This window comes from Dunckerocampus dactyliophorus, chromosome 7 (assembly GCF_027744805.1).
Source record: "Dunckerocampus dactyliophorus isolate RoL2022-P2 chromosome 7, RoL_Ddac_1.1, whole genome shotgun sequence".
NCBI classification, from domain to species: Eukaryota; Metazoa; Chordata; class Actinopteri; order Syngnathiformes; family Syngnathidae; genus Dunckerocampus; species Dunckerocampus dactyliophorus.
Window position 1 is genome coordinate 30,036,488 of NC_072825.1, and position 15,981 is coordinate 30,052,468.

Sequence of the window (15,981 nt, forward strand, 5' to 3'; positions counted from 1 at the left end):
ACTGTAATTTCCCTGCTGGGTAGCCCACAAAGGTAGTAACTGACTGGTGGGAAAACGAGTGCAAATGTCTTATTTTTTCATTTCTGATCCTAATTCTTTCCAACAGAACGACCATGTGACTCATCGCGACGTCGCTATGACTCACGAAGGCACGTTGATGTCACTAAAATATCTGCTCTCACGCCCTCTATCCTAATTAAGTGGACTTATTTCAATAAAATGGCTTCATACGGCGACATAAATGGACCCACTTTTTCATCGAAATGACTCCTTTTATGTCGACAAAAGCTGTTGACCATGTATGCCGGTGTTTGAAACCTTTGACCTTTCACTCTGTTGGCTTTATGGCCGCAAAGTTGCTCAACTACCAATCTTCCCTCGACTTTTAAAAACGTTTTTAGTCATTTTCCAACTAGTTCACAAGGCTTCAAGCAACATTTGTTTTGACTGAAGCCATTTTTATCCACACTTTTGGATAAATGTGTCATCTCGTGCTTCCAAAAGTGACTCGCAGGGAATGTTTGGGAATCTCAAGCAAATAAAAATAGTGTCAAGACTGGGAGGCCACACTCTGCACATCTGTTTAAGACCACATCTCACACACACATCAACACTTGACTTTAATAGACACACACCCCACATTTCACCACTTTTATTCTATCTTTTTAAAGGACAATACTAGAGGAAGCACACTTGGATGTACGGTGGTGTGAAAAAGTGTTTGCCCCCTTCCTGATTTCTTATCTTTTTGTGTGTTTGTCACACTTGAATGTTTCAGATCATCAAACAAATGTAAATATTAGTCAATGACAACACAACTCAACACAAAATGCACTTTTTCAATGAAACTTTTTATTATTAAGGGAGAATTAATCCATAGCTACATGTCCCTGTGTGAAAAAGTGATTTCCCCCTAAAGCTAATAAGTGGTTGGCCCCCCTTAGCAGCAACAACTGCAATCAAGCGTTTGTGATAACTTGCAATGAGTCTCTTACAGCGCTGGGGAGGAATTTTGCACAATTGTTGTCATTCAGCCACATTGGAGGCTTTTCCTTTTTAAGGTCATGCCACAGCATCTCAATAGGATTCAGGTCAGGACTTGGACTAGACCACTCCAAAGTCTTCAGCCATTCAGAGGTGGACTTGCTGGTGTGTTTTGGATCATTGTCCTGCTGCAGAACCCAAGTTGCTTTCAGCTTGAGGTCACCAACAGATGGCCGGACATTCTCCTTCAGCACAATTCATGCTTCCATTCATCACAGCAAGTCTTCCAGGTCCTGAAGACCATCACACTACCACCACCATATTTTACTGTTGCTATGATGTTCTTTTTCTGAAATGTGGTGTTACTTTTACGACAGATGTAATGGGACACACACCTTCCAAAAAGTTCAACTTTTGTCTCGTCAGACCACAGAGTATTTTCCCAAAGGTCTTGGGGATCATCAAGATGTTTTCTGGTGAAATGGAGACGAGCCTTAATGTTGTTTTCCACTTTTACACACAGGGCCATGTAGGTTTGGATTTTTTCCTCCCTTAACAATAAAAAGTTTCATTTAAAAAGTGCATTTTGTGTTGAGTTGTGTTGTCATTGACTAATATTTAAATTGGTTTGATGATCTGAAACACTGAAAACACGCAAAAAGAAAAGAAATCAGGAAGGGGTCAAACACTTTTTCACACCACTGTTCTTTAGAGTAGTCAGTGTACAGCTTGTAGAGCAGTATTGATTTACTGAAAATGAGTCGACACGCGACCGTTTTTGTGTAAATATCTGGCGACACAAGTGAGCACGCTTGAGGATGCCCCACAGGTGGTCAGTTGAGTTCAGGTGTGGAGGTGACATACTGGACTTCATCACTCCATCACTTTATCTTCCTCAGCAAGGCACTTGTCATCTTGGAGGTGTGCTTGGCCTCCTTATCATTTTGGAAACTGCCTGCGGCCCTGCTTCTACTTCACAATGTCACAGCACATGTTGGAATTCATCTTTGAACCGCCGGCAGCACTCATGCATCCCTGCACAGTAGACGACACAATTGTCTTGCTACTCAGTTGCTACAGTTATCAGATGTTTCGAGAATAAAGGCTGTGATATGACTCCTTTTCAGTGCCTAGTCAATCTTAACTGCTATACAAGCTGTACACAGACTGCTCTTAAGGTATATCCAAGTTTACTTAACTTAGTCTTGTCCTTTGACAAGATATCCTGGATTCAAAAGTACCACGCGGCCTGGTTTCCTCCTCACAATGTCAAAGTACATGTTGGAAATCGTGTTTCCACTCAATGAACCGCAGCTCCCCACTGCCGGCAGCACTCGTGCAGCCTCGGCCCATGACACAAGTATCTTGTTACAAACTTGTGTTGCCGTATAAATGATGACTGAAAGGGATAAATGAACATTTAAGGTTACTTTACCTTCATTGAGGACGTGATTCTTGACCTGACTGTCTCCAAAAACACGGTGTGGGGGCGATTCCCCCTATCACAGTTGGCGTACCCCTGGGGGTACTTTTGGAATCTAGGCTGTTCGCTAACCGGAGAATGCACGCAAACCGAGGCAAAATCCTGCCGTAAATTTTCGACGTCAACGGAAAAACACGCTAACGGACAATAACCGCTAAGTTATTGTTATTTTTGGTTGCACCGTGAGTGAGGGAGGCCTTTGGTTTGTGTCATGGGTGTCTCAATTCTTCTCAATCCTTTGACTTTTTGTCTCTAAAGTCCTTCTTTGTCCTGGAATAAACCATCAACATGGAAAGCGTAGCCGGCAACATGACTTGCAGTGCTTTTGTGGCACGCTTGAGTCGCCAAAATAGTCAGATGCAATCTGGAGTTTTTACAAAAACAGCATTCCAAACAACACAACAACACGTCAACACACAAAGTAACCTACCTACAGCTCCAACAAATATCTACATGCAAAAAACCCCAACAATACCCATATATTCCTGCCACAAGGCATGCTGGGTATCTTGTGGTAATCTCTCTCCCAGCAGTTTTCCGTGTTTGCTTGATTGCAAAATAATTTTAGGAGGTCGTCTGAGAAGTAACTAAGGAGTTAACATACTCTTCATGTTTTACTGCTCATAGCTCATATTGTTCTTGCAGCTGGACTACCCAGCATGCCTTGCGGGCATTTGGAAATAACAGTTTTAAGTTACGTGGAATGTTTAGCGCTTTGTTGTTGATTTATGTGATGCGCTAACTTGCTATGGACGTGTTGTGTTTTGGTTTCGTTGCACTGTGAGCAAGTATGTGGTTTTTATTAATTTTGGAACCCCTGCGTTAGCATGTTAGCCACATAGTCAGGAGATCTGGAGGATCCGGGTTGGAATCTCCGTTGGGCATTTCTGTTGGAGTTTGCATGTTCTCCCCCTGTGTGTGTGGGTTTTCTCCGGGTACTCCGGTTTCCTCCCACGTTCCAAAAACATGCATGTTAGCTTCATTGGAGACTCTAAATTGTCCATAGGTATGAATGTGAGTGTGAATGCTTGTTTGTCTATATGTGCCCTGCCATTGGCTGGCCATCAGTCCAGGGTGTACCCCGCCTCTCATCCGAAGTCTGCTGGGATAGGCTCTAGCATATCTCCGCAGCCCTAGCGAGGATAAGCGACATAGAAGATGAATGAATGAACAATATATTTCAACAACACAACAGACACACGAATATTTGTGAAAATAAATACAGAAAACAACTGATAAATATCAATCTCATCACGCGAGTATCGTTCCATACTATCATGGTATCGACTGTCCAACATTTGCTTGGTATCGCCCACCGCTAATCCGCGTCTCTTCTCCGCAGGCTGGAGTCACAGCAACTTTTTTTTTTCAAAGTAAGGACGCAAGGAGGAGAAAACAGGGAAGGAGGTGGACTGGTCGAGTGAGAGAGAGAGAGAGAAAAAACGGAACCCTTCCCACTTTTCCACAAACGGCGGGGGAGAGGGAGAGAGAGAGGGAGCAGTGACAGGAGGAGCAGGACACACACAAAGTTGGACCCCTCATTGATTAGTTTGGTATCAGTGATCGATCAAAGTGGGCTGATCACCGCAGTTGTTGGAGCATGCTGGTCGCGTCTATCTTCAGGTAAGCCCGCGCACACCTCGTGCTGGATTCTTCTGCAGGTTTGGCTGACTTTAACGCACGCGTGTGAAAAATGGACACACGTTTTCCTTCCACTGGGATCGACTGTGCACCTTTTCCTCTCTGAGCAGCGCGGACTCGCATGGGGGTCTTTACTTCTGCCTCGGTGGTTCTGTTTGAAGCCCCGTTCAGTGAGTAGTCTGCTTCCAGAGACCGCGGCATGGTGGTGCACCACACTGGCAAGACGGGAGCAATTACCCGGACTGTGGCTTGTGGGCTGCAGGCTGCGGTGATGGTTTGGGTTCTAAAGAGGTCCATCTTGCCCTGAAGTCTGCTAGTGAGGCGTTTAGGATCATGTCAGCACGCCAACATGGTGTTGCACTTGTTTCCACTACACTTGTCTGTGTTGTTTAGTGGCTGCGAGACGATGGGATCCACCGCTCAGCTCCAGGAGAATATTCTGAAAATGATCTTTAGCAGCCAAAATGACATGAAATCACTTTTGGTTTGCACCCAGCTCAGGTCAGCATGCCGCAGAGATGACACAAACCTAAAATAAAGGACGTTAACACTCTTCCCAACCATAAAACCACAGCAAATCCTTGCTAAAAGTAAATTAAGTAAGTTTAGGAGGCAAAATAGAAGGCTTGCATCCACTTAGCCAAGTCTACATGCTTGTAAAGTGACAGAAAGTTCAATTTAAACCATTTTTTTCACATGAAACCACATTCATGCAGCATCAAATCTCCATTAATGCTCCTTAAAGTACATTTCTAATGCAAGTAGGCAAAATAAAGCTCTTTTTAAACACCATCTTACACCTTAGACGCATTGTCTCCCCACCACAAGTAAATAAAGTAATTTAAAGAGGCCAAATTACAACTTTTGCCTTTACTGAAGTGCACTTTTCATGTTGGCATGCTGTAAAAATACATTAAGTTTACAACAAAGGAGTTTTTAACATGAAACCAACTTTCTTGCAACATGAAATTTCCATTAATGCTACTTAAAGTCCATTTCTGATACAAGTAGGCAAAATAAAGGTCTTTTTAACACCATTTTACACCTTAGACTGCGTTGTCTCCTCATGAAAAGTACTGTAAATAAAGTTAAAGAGGCAAAAATACAACTTTTGCATTTATTGAAGTGCACTTTGCATGCTGGCATGCTGCAAAAATGACATTAACTTGAAAATAAATAAGTTTTTAAATGTTTTTTAACATGAAACCAACTTTCTTGCAACATGAAATCTCCATTAATGGTACTTAAAGTACATTTCTGATACAAGTAGGCAAAATAAAGGTCTTTTTAACACCATTTCACACCTTAGACTGCATTGTCTCCTCATGAAAAGTACTGTAAATAAAGTTAAAGAGGCTAAAATACAACTTTTGCATTTATTGAAGTGGACTTTGCATGCTGGCATGCTGTAAAAAGACATTAAGTTTACAACAAAGGAGTTTTTAACATGAAACCACCTTTCATGGAACATCAAATCTCCATTAATGCTATTCAAAGTCCATTTCACAAGTTGGCAAAATAAAGGTCTTTTTAACACAAGCTCACACCTTAGACTGCATTGTCTCCCCACTAAAAGTACATCAAGTAAGTGAAAGAGGACTTCAGGCACGTTTTAATGCTATTTCAAACCATAAAACGCATTCTTTTAACAGCAAATGTAATATAACGCTAAATAAAGTAGCCCTGAAATAAAAACGTAGACAAACCCAAGCCTTGTCATGCACGTATTTGTCTGGTTCTTGTTCAATATGCTTAAAAAATGACAAAAATAACAAAAAAAGGACAACCTGCATATTTTGAAACCCATAATAGGCCGTATCCAAACGCAAAACAGCTTGATTTATTGATTAATGTACATATTTTTGAAAAACTGTGATGGAGTGAAACCTCTACATTGGAAGGGCAACGTGGCGAGGAATTCCTACAAAATGCATTTGTTGTCAAGTCACGGTAAAGGAAGGATGTCAGCAGTGCAAGTAGTGCATTCATTCCTCTGCTTCACAAGTTTTAAAAGACACAATTGCAATGCAGAGAGCACGTAGCGTAACGGCAGATGTTGCTGCTGCAGGTCACCCATCCATCGTGCTTCACAAAGGACAGAAAGCCCAAAAAAGATAACATTGTAAAGCACAAACCACAACCTGTCAACACCAAACCTCCAATAAAAGCTGTTTTACAGCACACCATGGATTCAAGCCATTTGACTGATTGCTCCTACTGTGTGTGTGAGTGTGTGTGTGTGTGTGTGTGTGTGTGTGTGTGTGTTGCATCCACAGGGTGTGTACGGTCCCAGACGGAGGCATGCAGAGGGCAAACATGCTCACTCTTTAAAGCCATTATTACACTGGCAACCCGTCCATGTCCACCAACTCATGAAGTCCTGCTCCACCGTGTTCTTCTTATTACTAAAAGTGCCCGTCCATTTTGTCAAATGGGTTTGTTGATGTCGACATTTGTTGGTTTGGTTTGGTTTAATTTGATTTGAACATGCATGTTGTAGTATTTATGCGTTTTTCTAATCCCAACAATGCATTTATATGTCTTTTACATTTGTTTGAGCGAGAGGCAAAAACAGGCGATGACGCAACTCCCCACTAATGGATTTCACTTCAGAGCAACCTTAAGCCATAAAAACGGCCACAAGGTGGCAGACGTGCATTTGATAGGAGCTCGGCAGAGATCATGTGGACGGAAGAAACACACATGACAGGAAAGAGGAAGTGGGAGAGCGTGGAGGAGCGTAGCGTACAGAAGGTTACGCATTATAGGGACATTTTAACGCATTCACACGCGTGCACACACATAGCTCATTTCCAAATGTAAAAATTGTAAATAGTTGATGGTGTTATATTTGTAAATAAATTTGGATCGTTATTTGAGCTGTCACAAAAGCAAAAAATATTTGTGTCAAAGTGAAAGTTACGCTTGAAATGTATCTTTTCACAAAAAGCTGGTTTCCTTCCTTTTCTAGTTGGGAACTGATATTTTCCTGCTAAACAGCAACAGCTCAGCATTAAAACACGTACATTGTTAGCCAGCAGAAGAAATATATTTTTGTCATTGTAGTCAAGACATACAACAAAATTAGTGCAGCTCTTTTAGGTGAGACTATAAAATATCAAGAATCAAAATAAAAAATGGCAACAAAGTGAAAAATCCCTAATCGTCACTCATTGTTGTCCAAAAAGTATTCACACCGCTTCACTTTTTCCACTTTTTATGTCACAGCCTAATTCCAAAATTGAAAAATGGCAGTATTTTTGTCGAAACTCTACACCCAGCACCCCATGTTTTCTAAAACCAAAAAAAGGTTGCAAATGAGTTAAAAATAAAAACTAAGTAATCACACGCGCATAAGTATGCACAGCCTCTTAGAGTTTTCGTTTGTTAGCCACCATACTGTCAACCCTCCCTATTTTGCCCTTCTCTCCCGTGTTAATACAGTAGTTTCCCGTATTGTTGTGGCATTTAAACTTTCATAGCCTGTCGCTGGGAAAGTCAGGAGGGTGGGGTGCGAGTGGAAATACCACAATTTCCCTTATTTTCCTTCATTTCCCCCTTTTTTTTTCTCCACGCAAAATAACCGTCATCTTCAAACGTAAACATTGACAGGTGTGCGTAGGAAAGGTACGAAAGCTTTACTGCCACCGTAGTCCATGGAATGACCGCAGCCTCCCTGTTAGATCAAATGCATGAAAACAAATGAGAATATGCACACACGGAGGAAAACAGTCACGCTCTGTGTGTCTGTGTTTCCATCACTACTTCCTGTTTGACTTTTATTTTGTATTGCTGCTTCCTGCGCGGGCCCCGCCTGCTGCGACTTGACTTTTCTCTTGAAGCTGGCAGCGCACCTGTTTCTTGTTTGTAATTAGCACACTATTTTAGTCGAGTCATTTCTCCTTGCTAGCGGCCGGGCCACTGATGTTATTGTGCTTCGCATGTCGCTGTGATGAGTTTGATCCACCTCCTTTGCCTGGATTCATGCTCTACTGCATTCTGATGAGCATTTTGAAGTGATTTGTCGTCTGCTTCCCACGGTGAGCCTGCTTTCTGTGCTCCCCAGCCAGTCTAAGTTGTTTCTTTAGCCTCCTAGCATTTTTGCTAGCCTTTTGTCAGATTCCCTTTTTTGTGACTCTACTGACTCGAGCTACCACGTTCTGGCATCCCGAGGTGACACAACAACAAACACCAGTAGAACGTGACAGAAAACCATGTCAACATCTCTGGACAAAGTCACAAGCGAAGGCTGGGTTATACTTTCCGCTCGAGAGACCGCGTGTGACTTTATACTCGGTGCGGCGTCTGCTCCCAAACTGCAGGGGGCAGTGTATCGAAAACAAACTTTGCCATTGTTTACTTGACTCCCGACATGCCGACTCTTGCGCGTGTACTTCTTGAAGAAGAGGAATTGTGTTGTATTGATTTGCTGCTGCGACAGAAAAGGAAGAGAAGGTCCACGCGTCCTTTGAATAGGAGAGCTGCAATCGCAGCTCGCCATTCTTCCCACTTGTACCCCTGCTTCCAAAAGGCATGCTGAGCACGGCAAAAGAAAATAGAAAACAAACAAGTTGACTTTAAAACGCAACTTGTTTCAGTGTTTCTTTATGCTTAAACTACTGTGCATCAGGGTAGGCGGCATCATTTCGCCGCCGGTATTTCTGCACCTCAGCTGCCAGGATCTCCTGCTCGTCTGCCATTTTTTTCCTGCGCATCTCCGTCCGCGTAGTTAGAAAAATTTAGAGGTGCGCGGAGCGGGAATTTTGCCGCATGAAAAAATGACGTCATTTGTCCGCACGGAGCCGCACGGACCTCGTGGATGCGGAAAGCATAAAATGGGCTTGAATGTGCAAGCAACGGCTTGTTTCGCTGATGTTGACAACCTCTTATGTCGACGTGTGTCAAAGGGCGTCAACATAATCGGTTCCCACACTGATGGAGATGTTTGAAGGGGAAAAGCCACTTGTTGTTCGTATATTTATGTCACTGGGACTGTTTGGTCTTGTTGAGCAATAAGGTGTGTGTGTGTGTGTGTGTGTGTGTGTGTGTGTGTGTGTGTGTAAGAGAGACGTGGCGGTCATGTGATAATGCCTTTTTCATGTTTTAAAACCTGCATGTCTTCCTGTGCTTCCACCCCCTTTCTTCTTCTTCTTCTTCTCACCCCTCTTCCCCCCCCTTCCTCCAGGCTCTATGTGCTGTGGGCCTTTGTGGGGGTTGCGACCTCCGTGACCAAGCCCGCCAAGAGGAAGGTGAGTCATTAGCTCCTCACACACTGGATGCACTGACTTGACTCTTTTCGAGAGGTGAAAGGGGAAGCCATCAAAAGAAGAAGCGCCACAGTTGGTTCCCAAGTCGCTAGATGTAGTCCAAGGCTGCGCTTTAAAGACGCTGGAGGAAACAATCAGCCTAGTTTTGTTCTTGTTGGTGCTCCTTTCTTGAAATGTATGTAACGTCGTAGCATACTGGATTACTTTTAGCCTGTTTGACCAAAAGAAAATGTCCAAATGGCCGCCTCATCCATGATCCATGGAAATCCATCAACATGTGGGCACCCGTATACACTTAAAGGAAAATTGCACTTTATTTTGAATTTTTCCCATCATACACAATCCTTAAGTTGCAACATGAACACACAGTGGTGTGAAAAAGTGTTTGCCACCTTCCTGATTTCTTTTTTTTTTTTTTTTTGCATGTTTGTCACATTTAAATGTTTCAGATCATCAAACAAATTTAGATATTAGTCAATGACAACACAACTGAACACAAAATGCAGTTTTTAAATGAACCTTTTCATTATTAAGGGAGAAAAAAAGTCCAAAGCTACATCGCCCTGTGTGGAAAAGTGATCCCCCCCCCATTAAAACATAACATAAGTGAGATGAATTGAGATCTATGAGTGTGGAAAAGGTTATAAAGCCATTTCTTTGGGACTCCAGCCAACCACGGTGAGAGCCATTATCCACAAATGGCCAAAACATGGAACAGTGGTGAACCTTCCCTGGACTGGCCAGCCGACCAAAATGACCCCAAGAGCGCAGCGACGACTCATCCGAGAGGTCACAAAAGACCCCACAACAACATCCAAAGAACTGCAGGCCTCACTTGCCTCAGTTAAGGTCAGTGTTCATGACTCCACCATAAGAAAGACACTGGGCAAAAACAGCCTGCATGGCAGAGTTCCAAGACCAAAACCACTGCTGAACAAAAACGTTAAGGCTCGTCTCAATTTTGCGTGAAAACATCTTGATGATCCCCAAGAGCTTTGTCTAAATCTGACAAACATGCAAAAAAATAAGGGGGCAAACACCACACCACTGTAGGCGGCTTCTGTCTGACCAGTGATCCTCCCTATTCAGAATTTGGACTTCATTGTCCTCAAAGGAATGTCTTCTTTATTTTTTTTGTTTAAGATGCAAATGAGCTGCTTACGCTGAGCATGAAGAAGGTGCTCTCTTAAGTTGTGCTATGTGCTTGTGTTAGGGTTGTTTGGTCTCTCCAATGTAGAGGTCACGCCACACTCGCTCACACACAAGCAAAGCACACAAATGAACAAATATGAGTGGAAGCTGTGTTAAGTTGAAAAACACTTTTGTCCACAGGGTATATGGAGTATGCAGAGCATGGATGATCCTCCCTCTCACAAGTTTCCTTCCTTCTGAGGCCAAAATGTCAATCCTAAGCCTCAGTAATACTCGGGGGGCTTTAGGGGGATTGAGTCACCTGCCAGCAGTGTGATGACGTGGAGAGCGCTAGAACCAGGCCGGCCTTTGGTCTCTTTTCCAGTGTTTCGTGAGATAAAAGTCATTTCATAACAAGCTGGCCCGCTTGGCACAACGGCAAATATGAAAGCGCAACAAAAGTTTCCATTGAGAAAGAAACCTGGAATCATGGCCGCCCCATTTCCCTCACCCTCTCTCGCTAAATGCCTGTCAAGTGTGCAAATATGTGTGTCAACATTCTACTACACAGGTGTGGCACTCACTGCCTCTTTGGTGTGGTGCAGTGGTGTCCAAAGTCTGGATGGGGGGCCATTTGTGGCCTGCAAATCATCTGTTGTTTACGATGGACTATCAAGGCCACATTGAAAAAACTAAATCTGAGATTTAGGAGAATAAAGTGCTGAATGTAGGAGAATAAAGCGTTAAATGTAGGAGAATAAAGTGTTAATATGAGGAGTGATGGTGTCGTACGTGTGAGAGGGAAAATAGAGCATAGCTCTTCAGGAAGGAAGGAAACTTTCCTCTTGCTTCAGGCAAGCTTTTATTTACAACCTGGCAGCAAAACAGATTAGCATGGCTAGCTAGCCCTCCACCTGCCAAAGGTCACATAAGTCCCTCCTTTTCGTAGCTGGCCCAGGCAATGCCTGACAATTTAGGGTTTTATTCTGGAAATCTGTGATTATTTTACTGCTTTGTCGTAACTGGCATGAGACTGCTATGAAAATGGGGACTTATGTGACCCTTGGCCTTGGGCCAAGGTAATAGAACTTTTTTTTCTCGTAAATTTCCGACTTTGTTCCTGTAAAATTACGACTTTATTCTTGCAAATTTACAACCTTTTTTCTTGTAAATTTACGACTTTATTCTTGTAAAATTAGGACTTTATACTCGTAAATTTACAACATTATTCTCGTAAATGTACAACCTTTTTTCTTGTAAAATTATGACTTTATTCTTGTAAATTTATGACTTTATTCTCCTAAATTTACAACCTTTTTTCTTGGGAATTTACAACTTTTTTTCTCCTAAATTTACGACTTTATTCTTGTAAATGTATGACTTCATTCTCAAAATCTGTTTTGTTTTTTTTAAACATATTTCAAAAAAAAAAAAGAAAAAAAAAGAAAAGTCAGTTATGAAGGATGATTAGGGCCACACACAGTGATAAGAAAAATAAGAACATAGGATAAGAATAAATAAATAAATACAGAACAGATCACGTCAAAACTGTAGTGCGGTAATACAGAATAAATAATAATACATCATCATGACAACAATAATACGTAATAACTCCAGTACAGTCCTTCCACAACATTAAATATGTGATGTGACACATATTGATATTGGTATTGGTATCTGTTGATATCGGAACCACAAATTTTGATTTCGACAAAAAGAGCCAATATCGGCCATCCCTAGTTATTTTTCATCTTATGACGACGTTACTCTTGTACAATTACGACTTTTTCTTGTTCGAGTACAACCTTTTGCCCTTAATAATAATTTTGACTTTATTCTTGTCAAGTGATGGCTGATTTTTACTATTTTTTTTGTTAAATTCTATTTTTAGAATGTGCCACGGTCCAATAAAAAAACAGCACTTTGGACACCAGTTTCAAGTCCTTCATGACTTTACAGATGTCGTTTATGTATAAATTGAACAGTTTTGGTCCCAATGTCGACCCCTGGGGTACGCCGCACGATACCTTCACATACTTCCTCCTGTCTGCTAAGTAGCTTTTAACCCAGCTAATCCAAGGCTTTTTTGAGATCCGTAAATCCTGCAGCTGTGTACTTTCTACAGTCTATAGCATTGGTACTTTCCTCTGTGTTTTCCATTAGCGCCATGGAGGCTGAAATGTTAGTTCTGTATTTGTATTGGCTGTCTGCTGGTAATTCATTCTTATCTCTTTTTATCCTTTCTATTCCTATTCCGTTAGAGTCGGCTGATGTTTTTGCTTTACATTTATTAACAAAGTCAAGGACTTCCTTTTTTGTGACCTCAGTGAGGAACACGGAGTTGAGATTCCTGTCTATGGTTTCATTCCTTTCCTCTCCTGACGAGGGATTTGCTATCTTTTCTTCCAAATTTGTTCCAATATTTACAAAGTAGGGATTGAACCTTTCAACTACCTCGTTCATATGATCAATAATTAATCAGCTTTCTTAGTATCATTCCTGGTAATACTGTTTAGAATGCCCCTTGTTGCTCTAATGTTGTTTTTATTCTTGTCTAATCATTGACTGTAATATTCCTTCTTACACACTCTCTAAATGCTTAACTAATTTTTATACATCTTGTATGTTTTTTCTGCTTCTGGAGTTTTTTGAATTCTAAATCTTCTATATAAGGTGTTTTTGCCTTTTGGATAACCAAATCAATTTCAAATATTACATGGAAAAGGTTAGAAACATGTACTGTATCTGCCTCTATTCTGTAGCGTATATTTAACCGCTTAGCAGCGGCGGCCTTAGCAATTTTGGGGCCTAAGGCGAACCCAGCCAGGGGCCCTCTTCACATGTTCTTTTAACACAAAAAAGCAGGAAAGGCAGCTTCAAAGGCCCCTACCAACATACAACCTTGCACTAAATGGATACAGGGTGAACAGAATGAGAGAATATACAAGTAGTTTCACATATAAAAACAGTGTCAAAATGCCAGATATTTTATTTGAACAGAAACAACTAAGACATCATCTCAACAGATCATAACTGCACACAGTGTCAGGAGGAAGGCGTGGCAATGGAGAGAAACCAGTTGTTTGCAAAGATGACTTATGCTGATGTGAGTGAGATGGAGACAGAAACAGGGGGAGTTGGTGTTCAAAGAGAGAGGGGGTGTTCGTGTGTGTGTCAGAGAGATTATTTACACATGAATGCCATCAAGCTGCTAAAGTTAGAGTGCTTCAAAACATATCTGCCTAAATAATTACCATTTCATGAATACAATCTCACACAGTCATTACCCCCCCACACACACACACACGCACACACACACATGAACACCTCCTCTCTCTTTGAACACAAACTCAATGAAACATATTTATACAATCAAACATAATTATCCATGAATATACAGTATATGGGTGCTGCTGGCCCGTGCTGGTTGGGCCCCCCTACTGGTTGGGGTCCGCCCCTGCCGCTTAACATCGCTTGACCGACATTGGATTGTTTTCCAACGTGTTTTAAGAGCACAAATGTGAAGACTGTGAAACGTACTTGACTTTTCCCTGTTTGTGTAAAAAACGTATCGTATTGAAGACCTGCTCGGGTGCACATTAGGAGTTGGAGGTAAAATGGCGGGAGAACAAGGAAAGCGAAAGGAGTGAGATGGAACGGTGATGGGAAGGCAGGGGAGGGCAGGGGAGGGCAGGGGGGCGGTGGTTCAAAGGCCTAATGACTGTGTGAGTGTGCGTGTGTGTGCGCGCAGAGGGGAGGTGAAGTCTGTCGCAATGAGTGACATCAAACACGCAGCTGCCACATAAGCGCACCATTAATGAGCAGCACGCACTGACCCCGAAGGAGCCGCCGGTGACCTCTTGCAGCGACTACTGCTTCTACTCCTCCAACACTGTACCGCCAGACCGCTAACAATGATGGCTCCTTAACGTTTTTGGACACATGATCACAAAGGCGTCACTGTAGCTCCTTGACAGCTCCAGGCCCCTCTATGGGGGGCTGGGGGGGGATTAATGACTCACAAAGTCAGGTTTCTAAGAGGCCGTTCAGCTCGGTTTAGGTCAGAGTGGTAAATCAGGAGCTAGCGTGCGTAGGTGAGATGATAGCCGCGTAAATAGCGTGACATAGCGCCGCAGTGACACAGTAAACGACTAACGTCAGAGTTAAAACCACATCGAATGATGTGTAGTGGATCCCCGCATGTTTGCCATTTCGCATATGAGGATTTTTCATCAAAACAATGTTTTTCTTTGTGGGAAAACCCGCCTTTTGGTGCTCATGAGTACTCAGAGGCTTTGTTTTCGGAAACCAAATGCCTCCCTCACTCACCGTGCAACCAAAAATAACACAAACACATGAAACACACAATGTAACTGCACCACATGGATCATGCCGGTATCGAAATAGACCTGGTATGCATACCCGCAAGGCATGCTGGGAAGCATAATGATGTTCACAATATTACAATGCATGTGGACATGCATGTAAATGACGTGAATGAGTTGGTCGACATAAACGGGACTAACTTAAAAGGGTTCCACTGTCAAGATGGAAAGCAAAGCTGAAATTGTTCAACTTTTTTTTCGTGTTTTTGCGTTCCAGGTGGTGGGTCGGAGGTCAAGACAGGTGATTGAGGCAGATCCTGTGGAGGGGGTGTGGTCAGTCTGGGGGGAGTGGTCAGAGTGCACCCAGACATGCGGGGTGGGCGTCTCACAAAGAACCAGGAAGTGTCTTCCACCTCCACAAAACTCCCCCATCTCCTTCCCACAGCCCAGCTGGGCCGGGTACCTACCTGGAGGCATGGGCGGGTCCTCCATGCACCCCTACCACCCTTCCCACCAACACATGCCTCATCACTCCCCGCCTAGTCATCACAACCAGGGGGTGTCGCTTTATCGGAATACCCCAACAACAGGAGGTGGAGGGGCTCCACTTGCAGCGGGACAGAGCAATCCGTCCTCACCTTTCCATCCAGCAGACTACCCGGCATCCAATCAGAACCGTGTGTCCGTGTACCGATCCCCTTACCACGCTCCCTCGCGTGGCAACAGCCCGCAGACACGCACCATCAGGAGGCCCACCAATCCAGCAGCGATGAGGGGAGGAGGAGGAGGCAGCAGAAGGTCCACCAGCCGGGAGGGCCTGCCTGTGAGGAGGTAAGTCATCGTAATATCTTTTTATAAGCCACGTGTGTCCACGTCATAAAATGGCATATCGTAGCACGCACGAGTCCGTGTGGACCAGGCAGCTCTTTATTTGGCAGGAGGCAATCAGGAGCCATCAGTGCACTCACAACGAGCTTGTCAACCACTGGCAATAGCAGGAGGTCATTATGTATAAGAAAGAACATAACAGTCTGACTCACGGTGTGATATTACTCAGGACACTTTAGTTTGACAAAACTAAACTTTGGCTCGGGCTGAAATGCTCCCTCTGTCCATCAGAGGGAGCCAGAGGAGCCAGAGCCCAGACGGA

The 15,981-nt window shown here is 43.1% G+C and overlaps 1 protein-coding gene across 3 annotated transcripts in view; it reads left to right on the forward strand.

Annotated features, from left to right (window-relative positions):
* The first annotated feature begins 3,912 nt into the window (after positions 1–3,912).
* adamtsl4 (ADAMTS-like 4) overlaps positions 3,913–15,981 on the forward strand; it is a 90,232-nt gene continuing 78,163 nt past the window's right edge. The window contains exons 1-4 of one of the 3 annotated variants that reach the window (XM_054781222.1): positions 3,913–4,090; positions 9,294–9,357; positions 10,045–10,224; positions 15,109–15,662. In XM_054781222.1, the coding sequence (XP_054637197.1) occupies positions 4,068–4,090; positions 9,294–9,357; positions 10,045–10,224; positions 15,109–15,662 (821 nt within the window). In that variant the 5' untranslated portion in view covers positions 3,913–4,067. The remainder of the gene's footprint in view (positions 4,091–9,293; positions 9,358–10,044; positions 10,225–15,108; positions 15,663–15,981) is intronic. The other 2 variants (XM_054781221.1, XM_054781224.1) reach the window with 2 other exon arrangements.